At 48.5% G+C, this 9,841-nt stretch overlaps 1 protein-coding gene across 2 annotated transcripts; it reads left to right on the top strand.

Annotated features, from left to right (window-relative positions):
* The first annotated feature begins 248 nt into the window (after nt 1-248).
* LOC101387872 (sialic acid-binding Ig-like lectin 8) lies at nt 249-9,390 on the top strand. 2 transcript variants are annotated; one of them, XM_087421262.1, is made up of 7 exons: nt 249-735; nt 942-1,220; nt 1,450-1,497; nt 2,375-2,632; nt 3,293-3,389; nt 3,727-3,810; nt 9,301-9,390. In XM_087421262.1, the coding sequence occupies exons 1-7, from the start codon at nt 291-293 to the stop codon at nt 9,308-9,310; spliced, it is 1,221 nt and encodes a 406-aa protein (XP_087277388.1). In that variant the 5' UTR covers nt 249-290; the 3' UTR covers nt 9,311-9,390. The 2 variants fall into 2 exon arrangements, with proteins under 2 accessions (XP_087277388.1, XP_087277387.1); XM_087421261.1 differs by having other exon boundaries at nt 1,378-1,497.
* The last annotated feature ends 451 nt before the right edge of the window (nt 9,391-9,841 follow it).

Here is a 9,841-nt window from a genome sequence, read left to right as displayed (position 1 = left end):
GATGAGACTCACGCCCTGCATGAGGTGTGAATGTGGGTGGGGATCTCACCCTCTCTGGCGCAGGGTCCCCAGGAGTGGACTTGGAGGGGTGGTGGATGGTTGACTCCATGAGCTGTCCCAGCCCCAGCTCTGTCTGGCTGTGAAGTTCCTCCTCTGAGGAGGGTCACTGTTCTGACCTCACCTTCATCTTCTCGTAAAAGCCTCCTCTAAGTCTGCAACTTTTAGTTCCCGATAGAGAACGCTGAGAAACAGACTTTCCCTGGAGGAACCTGAAACTGCCAACCCCAGACATGCTGCTGCTGCTGCTGCTGCTGGCCCTGCTCTGCTGGAGGGGGGGCACCGATGGCCAGAGGGAGTCCTGGAAAAATTACAACGGTTTCAAGCTGGAAGTGCAGGAGTCAGTGACGGTGGAGGAGGGTCTGTGTGTGCGGGTGCCCTGCTCCTTCTCCTACCCCCGGGATGGCAGGACTAAGTCTACCCCAGCTCACGGCTACTGGTTCCGGGAAGGGGCCAACACAGACCAAGATGTTCCAGTGGCCACAAACAACCCAGACCGTAAAGTACAGGAGGACACCCAGGGCCGATTCCACCTCCTTTGGGACTCCCGGACCTCCAACTGCTCCCTGGACATCAGAGACGCCAGGAGGAGTGACAACGGAAGATACGTTTTTTGGGTGGAGAGAGGAAGAACAAAATATAATTACAAAGACAAGCATGTCTCTGTGCGTGTGATGGGTAAGGAGGGGGATCCAGGAGAGACCACAGGGGAAGCACACAGTAGTCCCAGGATACGACTTGGATAAGACTCTGCTCCTGATTGGTGTTGGGGGTACAGCGGGTCAGAGTTTAGAGGCAGGAGCTAGACTGAAGACTGAGTCTACTTTCACGGCTGCACCTCAGACCCTCCCTACTGATTCTCATGTCTCTTTCTCTCCCACCAGCCCTCACCCAGACACCTCACATCCTCATCTCGGGGACCCTGGAGTCCGGCCACCCCAGGAACCTGACCTGCTCTGTGCCGTGGGGCTGTGAGCGGGGCACATCCCCCATCTTCTCCTGGACATCAGCTGCCCTCACCTCCCTGGGCCCCAGGACCCAACTCTCCTCGGTGCTCTCCCTCACCCCACGGCCCCAGGACCACGGCACCAGCCTCACCTGTCAGGTGACCTTGCCTAGGGCTGGAGTGACCAGGATGAGTACCATCCATCTCAACGTGTCCTGTGAGTGCTGGGCCAGGATGCCCCAGTCCCTGATGGGGTCCTGAGGGCAATGGGGATGGAAATGTGGTGGCCTTAGACACTGGGTGTTGGGTCCCAGAATCCAGGCTGGGAGGGGGTCCTGAGGATGCCTGCTTCTACCCTTCCCCCATTTATGCAGCTCCTGGGGACAAGGGCCGATGTCCACACAGCCCTCACCACTCACGCGGGTCACCATGTCTTTCTGTCCCAGACTCTCCACAGAACTTGACTGTAACTGTCTTACAAGGAAACAGCACAGGTAGGAAGGAGCCCCCTCCCAGGGTCCCTGCCTCACACTGGACTCAACGTGGTGGCCAGAGCACCCCTTGTGCGTGATCCTAGTGGCCCCTCCCATCCTCAGCCCCCGTGGCACCAATGCACACCTGTCCTCATTGACCCCTCTCTCTCCTCAGACTTCTCGATCTCCCTCAGCTCCACAAGGAGAACAGGCAACATTCCTACAGCAGAGCTTGTGTCTCGAGGCCCCTTATCATTTGTCTCTTGATGACTCTCCCAGCTTTATCTTTTAATTTTCCCTTCCAGTTGCTTATTTAAGTACTTTCGAACAGGTAACATATTCACATGCTCAAAAACTCAAAATTCACAGCAGAGTCTGTCCTCAGATACCGAGTCCGCCCCTGGGAAGTGACCAGTGTCCATAGGCTGCTCTGAGCCTTGGTTTGTTCATCTAAAGGATCTTCGGGGTCCTTGACATCGGTAGTACAGACTGTCCTCATTCTTCTCTGTGACTGTCAGTATTCCATGGGCTGGCTGGATTCTGATTTATATGCATCTTCTGTTAATGGAAAATCACGGCCTTCATTTTATTCTATTAACAGAAATGCTGCAATGAACAATCTTGTGTCTCCTTTCACAAGTGTGTGTGCAAGTCAGTGGGAAAAGTTCTAAAAAGGAAAATACAGCTGTTTCAAATGTTCTTCCCAATTTTTAGAGATGTGGCCAAGTTGTTCTGCACATAAGATGGACAAGTTTACAGTCCCACAAGGGAGGGGTGAAAGTGAGCATTTTCCTGCCCCTCAGCTTATATCACTGTGTCTGTCCTCATCCTGCCTCCTTCTGCATCCTTCCTCTTTTGATCTCTTTTTCACTCTGACCTTATGTCTCTTCTTCTCCAGCACCCACAATTCTGAAGAATGGCTCATCTCTTGCACTCCTAGAGGGCCAGTCTCTGTGCCTGGTCTGTGTTGTCAACAGCAACCCCCCAGCCAGGCTGAGCTGGGCCCGTGGGAGCCAGACCCTAAGCCCCTCACAGCCCTCAAACCCTGGGGTCCTGGAGCTGCCCCAGGTGGAGTTGGGGCATGAGGGTGAATTCACCTGCCAAGCTCAGCACCCTCGGGGCTCCCTGCACGTCTCCCTGAGCCTCTCTCTGCAGAGTGAGTGCACCAGTGGAAGGGGGAGGGGCTGGAGGAGGAGGACAGCACCCACCCCACCCCACAGTCCACCCAGCAGCCCCCTGAGCTTCAGAGGGGAGCTCAGCTCTGCTCTGTGCTGGGTTGTGAGGCCCGGAAATTCCCTAGGACTCAGAGTGTCACTGTCGTCTTCCTGCCAGGCCAGGGCTGTGGGGTGGGGCGAGGGCTGGAGGGGGAGCCAGGGAAGGAAGTGGGTCTTGTAGCAGAGGGGTTGGGTCCTGGACAGGTGTGTCTGGGGATGTAAGGACCTTGCTTCTTGGGGCTGGGAAGAGGGTCAGGCGAGGGTAGGACTTACCATGGCCAGAAAATTTAAGGTAAGCCAAAAAAATCTTAGTAATCAAAAGAAATAATACTGAAATGCAATATTTTAAAAAAAATAAACATAAAATAAATGTCACGAAGAGCAAAATATCAATATCTTAAATAAAGACAGATTGCAACCCAGCACTTGTATGCCTCACTCTCCTCACGCTAACTCCACCCCTTCCCACAACCCCATCCCCATGTCCCTGTTTCTGTATCTGGTAAAGTGGACTGCACACAAAGTGTGGGGTCCTACAGGGAGTGGGAGGAGAAGAAATTGAGGTCTCAGAGGAGAACCACCAATAATCCAATCCTCTGCAGGAAAAGTGTGTCCTTTATCAGGAGTGGCGCTGGGTTCAGTCTGGGGAGCAGGTGCTAAGACTCTGCTCTTTCTGTCCTTCTGCATCATCGTCATCATGTGAGCAGGGACCTGGGGAGGGAGGGAGAGCCCTGGGGAGGGAAGGGCAGGCAGCCACCGATCCTTGAAGCCAGAGCTGGGGGACTGGGTGGGTCCAGAGCCTGAATCAATGGCAGGAAGGAGACCCCTGGCACCCAGATGAGTCTGTCACAAACCCCGGGCCCCACTGTCCGGGAAGGGGGAGCCTGTTCTCAACCTTCGGGTCTCTGGGATGCGACCACCCCTCTCCCATCTCAGTCTCCGCTCCAGCCCCTTAAGAGAGAGCAGAGGAGTGGTCAGTCTGCCCACTGTATCCTGAGCTGACCAGACTGAAAGGCTCTCTGGTCTCTCCACTCAGAGTGAGGTCCCGCAGGAAGAAAGCAGCAAGGCCAGCGGTGGGCATGGAGGACACAAGCATGGAGGGTGCAAATGCAGTCACAAGGTAAGTCTCTCAGTGAGTGACCTGTGTATCTCGCCATCCAGCATCTTGCCTGGACGCCTCCCCATGATGGCTCCCTGAATTGCTCTGCTCAGCATGGCCAAAGTTGTTCTCCTCATCTCCTCCTCCCCGCCGGGGGTCAGATCCCCATCTCACTGACAGCAGGACAGCCCCTCCTCTTTCCTTCAGGCCAGGACCAGAGGAGTCACCTTCTCTCTGTCCTTCCTTTCTTCTTCTACAACCAAAATCTCACCACGTCTTCTCCGTGTTTCCCCTTAAGAACAGGTAGCATCAGTCTCCCTCCCTCCATTTTCACCCCTGTCATCGCTGAGGCTTCAGGATCTCTTTTCTGCACCCCTAATCTCCATGCCCTTCATCTCCCTTGCTCTACACAGAGTGATCATCTAAAAGTCATCATTGTCTAATTCCTCTGTATTTGAACATCTGTTTGCCCCCATCACCTAGAGCAGAGGCCGGCAGAGTTTTTCTTTCAAGGGCCACAGAGTAAATGTTTTTGGCTTTGTGGGCCATGCAGTCTGTGTTGCAGCCACAAAACTTTGCTGTTGCAGCGTGACAGCAGCCTGGGCCATATGTAAATGAATGAGCGTGGCTGTGTTCCAGTAAAACTTTATTTAGAAACACAGGTACGGGGCCGGGTTTGACTCATGGGCTGTAGTTTGCTGACCCCTGACTTAGAGAATGAAGCTCACACTCCTCAGCCTGCAGCCCTGCATATGCTGGCCTCTCAGCTCCTACCTCTCCAGAAGGGCCAGGGTTAGGGTGAGGAGGGTGAGGCACTCGCTTCAAGTGCAAAACTTAGAAAGGGGCCAAAAATCTCAGCCATCGAGATAATACTTCAATGCTCTGCTTATGAAAAATCAAAATTAATGAAAAAATTGCATGAGGAGCAAAATATAATAAATCTGAACAATGGTAGGATAAGTAGACTGAAGTTAGTTAATAATTTAAGATCATAACTTGGTCAAGAAAAATTGTCCCACATGGCAGTGTTCTCAGCTGAAAAAGAGAGAGTCAGAGAAGCAGATTTTGAAAATATTCTCTGCATTTGTTTCCAGTGAGGCCATGAAACCAAAGTTATAACAAATTCTGATTTGGGTAGCCATAAAACCTTTAAACTTAATGTTCAAATACACTGTGCTTTTCAGGTTTTCAATAATATTTCAATTATTGTAATGTTCTGGAAAAAATTGACTACTAAAATCCTTAAAAACCCATGTAGAGAGGGACATATTTTTCTTCTGTCTTAGGCTCCAGTATGTTCAGAAAGGCATTCTTAGTAATCCTGGGTTATTTAAATTTTTGATTTTCCCTTCTCCATTGTGTTTTTTTGCATTTAATTGATTCAAAATATCCTTCATGGGAACATTATTTATCTTAGTTACAGAGGTTTTCAGCTCCCCTTTTAAATTTGCATTTTGGGCGAGTGCCTCACTTGCCTCACGCAGTCCCACTATCCAGTCCCCTTCCTCCAATCCCCCCACCTCCCACTCTGCTCCATCCCCCCTGGAGTTTTCATACTCATCAGTCAGAACAAGGTTACTTGTGCCTCTGGGTCTCCGCATGGGCTGTTCCTCATCTAATGCTCTTCCCTCTCCATTTCCACTCATTCATTCCTGTTCATCCTCCATACTCTGATGGACATGTCACACTTTTCACTTATTTATTGCATTCAGAATGTGACTGGACATCTTTGGAAGGTTTTGGAAGAGGGTAACGTGCATCTTTTCATTCATCAATTCCTCCAGGAAATGTTGTTGAGCACCTACTGAGTGACGAGCACTGTAGGTGGCAGAACTCATCATGAAAAATATCTAAAATCTTGGCTCAATGAAGTTATTTTCTAGACAGAGGATGATAATCAAACTAGTAAAAAAAAAAACAACAACAAATAAGTGAATAGAATGTGGAAGGTAGACGTGTGCTTTGGGGAAAATCAGGGTACAGGGAAGAGGGAGATTTGGGGAGATGAATGTGGAGTGTTCTTGGGATGTATTTATTTCTTGTAGTGAAAATTTCATAACAAATTTGCCATCATAAGGATTCTTAAGTGTACAGTTATGCAACAGATCTCTAGAACATTTCCATCTTGCAAAACTATAACTCTGCACCCATTGACTACCCACTTCCCCTGCCACTCCAGACCCTGCAAATGCCATTCTACTTTCTGTCTCCATGGGCTTGACTACTCTAGACACCCCATATTAGTGGAATCATGCAGTATTTGTCTTTGTGTGACTGGTTTATTTCACTTAGCATACTGTCCTCTATGTTCATCTATGTTGTAGTATGTGACAGGATTTCTTTATCCATCCATCTGTCACTGGATATGTGAGTTTCTTCCACTTCTTGGCTACTGTGAATAATGCTGCAGTGAACATGAGTGTGCAAAGGTCTCTCGGAGATTCTGCTTTGAGTTCATTTGGATAAATACTCCTAAGCGGAATTGCTGGATCATATGGCAATTCCATTTTTAATATTTTGAGAAACCTCCGTACTGTTTTCCATAGTGGCTGCACCATTTTACATTCCCAGCAACTGTGCACAAGGGTTCAAATTTCTCTGTATTCTCACCAACACTTGTTCTTTTTTTTTTTTTTTTATAGTGGTCTTTCTAAAGAGTGTAAGGTGATTTCTCATTGTAGTTCTGATTTGTACTTCTTTGATGATTAGTGACGTTAAGCATCTTTCCATAAGCCTATTGGCCATTTGTATTTATTCTTTGGGGAAATGTCTAATTCCAGTTCTGTGCTCATTTGTTAAGAGGTTTATTTTTGTGGTTGTTGATTTGAGGGAGTTCTTTATATATTCTGGATGTTAACCCCTTATCTGTTACATGATTTGCAGATATTCTCTCCCATTCCGTAGGGAAGCTTGTGGTTTTGTTAGTGATGTTTGTGCAAAGGCATGAAGGAGGCTCAAGAGTTTTCAATTTGACTGTGTGATCCAAGAGCCCTCCAGGCAGAGTGAACAGCAGGTGGAAACAATCCAACACAGGAGGCTGACCAGTGAGTGAGGAGCAGCAAGGAAGTCCCTGTGATTACACAGAGGGAGGAAGGGCCAACTAGCAGGAAATGAGTTTGGGAAAGTCAGCGTGTGTGTACATCATGTCTGCACACACAGGACACTGTGGGCATCTGGAGACTTTCGGGCAGAAGAGGAACCTGATCCCACTTTCATTTTCTCAGGATCCATCTGGCTGCTGTGCACAGAGAGACTGTGTGTGTCAGGGATGTTAGAAAGGGGGCTGGTGAAACATTTCAGGCAGGGGATGACGGTGGCTGGAAGCAGAATGGCGTGAGGGTGGAGCTTGATTGGACTCTGGGTGAATTCTGAAGTTAAGGCTACTGAGAATTGTTAATGGACTTGGAGTGTGGTGTGAGTGACAGAAAGGGGTCAAGGATGACTCCTAGATTTCTGCACTGAGCAGCTGGAAAAATGGAGGCACCAATCACTGCGGTTGAGATGATTGAAGGAAGAGATTTGAGGGAAAAAAGGAGAAGATCAGTCTGAATATGTTGAGTTTTCTGTTTGTTTTGACAGGGAATGGGCATTTCAAGTATACCTTTGGGCCAAAGTCTTTCCAGAGAGGAGAAGGAGCTGGAGGTACGGATTTGGGAGTCTTCAGCCTATTAGATGAGATGAAGCCAATGTAGTGGATGAGGTCACGAAACAAAGTTGAAGAAGGAAAGAGACGGGGGCTGCTCTGATATTTAGGGGCAGGGAGATGGGGAGAATCCAAGCAAGGGGGCTTCCAGCGACGTCAATGAACCCAGAAAGTGTAATATCTTGTAATTCAGTCTAAAGGGGCTTTCCTTTAGGGCAGGTGTGCAGTCGGGTCACCTGTTCCTGCAAAGTTCAGAGAGATGAGGATTGAAAGATGGTTATTTGGATTTCACCAGCACAGGTCACTGGTGTGCTTGATAGCAGCAGTATCGGGAAGTGTGTGTGTGTGTGTGTGTGTGTGTGTGTGTATGAATCTTAATTTGAAAAATGAAGAGAATGGGAGGGGCAAAAATATTAACAATTCTGGGGAATGTTCTCTTGTCAAGGGGAGCAGCAAAGAAGGATGCTCCTTGGCAGCACCTGTCACTGTCCTCCACGTGAGTCTGTGTTACTTTTTTGTTGCTGCTGTGATGAATCACCACAAATTCAGTGGCTTCCAACAACAAAAATTTACTATCTTACAGTTCTGGAGGTCACAAGACCAAAATGGTTTTCACTGGGCTTAAATGAAGGCATTGGCCAGCAGTGCTGAGTTCCCTGTGGAGGCTCCAGGGGAAAATGCATTTTTTTGCCTTTTCCTGCCTCTAGAGGGCGCCTGCATTCCTTGGTTCGTGGCCCCTTCCTCCATCTTCAAGGCCAAAAGTACAGTGTCTTCAAATCTCTCTCTGCCTCCTTTCACATGTAAAGACCCTTTTGATTACATTTGGCCCTCCCAAATAATCCAGGAGAATGTCTCCATCTCAATATCCTTCACTTAATTCCATCTGCAAAGACCCTATTCCTTATGTAATCAAACACATTCACAGATTCCTAAGGAATAGGGCTTGGACATCACCCTGGACAACAACTTTGGGGGGATGTTATTCTGCCTACCACAGGGACATAATTTCTTTGACTGACTTGTCCTCCCACCAAACTGCGAGCTTCCCGAGATCAGGTGCCATGCCTGAATCAAGGCCCTATAATCCTCTCTCGCTTACCCAGTTCCTGTCCAACATATCATAATTCACAATTAGATATTTATTTGCTTAACTCATATTTTGCTACCTCCTTCAATTAAGTTGTAAGCTGCAGGAAGTCAGAGTCTGCATCTGCTGTGTCCACCCGAGAACATCCAGCACCCAGCTCAGGGCCTCACACACAGGTGGCCTCAGACTTCGTGGTCAGAAAGAACTAGATTGGATCCTGGTTTCATCAGGGATGTTTTTTAGGTGAGGAAGATTAGTCCTGAGCTAACATCTGATGCCAAGTCTCCTCTTTTTGCTGAGGAATATTGCCCCTGGATTAACATCCGTGCCCATCTACCTCTGCTTTATATGTGGGACGCCAGACACAGCATGGCTTGATAAGCAGTGTGTAGGTCTGTGCCGGGGATCTGAACCTGTGAACCCAGGGCTGCCACGCAGAGTGCACGAATTTAACCGCTATGCACCAGGCTGTCCCCTTGCTCAGGGACTTTGAGCATGCTGCTTACTTTGATCATTGCCGTTTTCATATGTATAAAATGGAGACAATGATAATATCTTCCTTATGGGGTTGTTCTGGTAAGTTCATGAGATTAGCAAGCACCAAATAACGTGTTCTCTAAATATCAAATATTCAAGGAAAGCAGAAAGGAAGGAGATGTCAAGAAAAATGTATATGGGATGAATGGATGAATGGAATACATGGGCTCCCCTCCTGGACACTCGCTACCTCATCCTGTCCTTACTGTTCTGTTCTGACTCCCTTCTCTCTCCCTCCACTCAGGGTCCCCTGATTGAATCCCAGGAGAGCAGCTTCCCAGACCATCGTCCCCCAGATGTGGCTGCCTCCTGCTCAGGGGAGGAAGAACAGCTCCATTATTCATCCCTCAGCTTTCATGGGATGAAGCCTCAGGATCCACAGGAACGGGAGGCCACTGCTAGTGAGTACTCAGAGATCAAGATCCACAAGTGAGAAACTGCAGAGACTCAACCCTGGCTTGAGAGATCACAGCCCCTGTGTGGCAAAGAAAAAGTGAGGGGCTGATTGCTGAAGAGTTAAAAATCCCTCTAAATAGTGTAAAGAACACAGACTTTGGAACCAAAGAGTTTGAGTTTGTATCCACGCTACCTCTTTACAAAGTAAGTGACAGACTGACTCCTACCTCTCTGTGCCTCAATTTCTTACTCTGTGAAACAGGGGTGGGAAGCCCTACCTGCAAGTTCATAATGAGAATTTTGGGCGTAAAATCCTATCATTGCACCTGTCACAAAGTGTGTTCTGAACACATGCTGGACACTGTGCTTTGGACAGCAAGGTCCTGCTG

Source organism: Ceratotherium simum, chromosome 33, assembly GCF_057802395.1.
Source record: "Ceratotherium simum simum isolate JZ-2026a chromosome 33, ASM5780239v1, whole genome shotgun sequence".
NCBI classification, from domain to species: domain Eukaryota; kingdom Metazoa; phylum Chordata; class Mammalia; order Perissodactyla; family Rhinocerotidae; genus Ceratotherium; species Ceratotherium simum.
Note: the sequence above shows the minus strand (reverse complement) of the source record. Positions and strands in the feature narration are given on the sequence as shown.

Coding starts and splice junctions, on each gene's coding strand:
- LOC101387872 (XM_087421261.1), top strand. CDS start 291: ATGCTGCTGCTGCTGCTGCTGCTGGCCCTGCTCTGCTGGAGGGGGGGC. Junction 736..941: donor TGTCTCTGTGCGTGTGATGG/GTAAGGAGGGGG, acceptor CTCTCCCACCAG/CCCTCACCCAGACACCTCAC. Junction 1,498..2,374: donor CTTACAAGGAAACAGCACAG/GTAGGAAGGAGC, acceptor CTTCTTCTCCAG/CACCCACAATTCTGAAGAAT.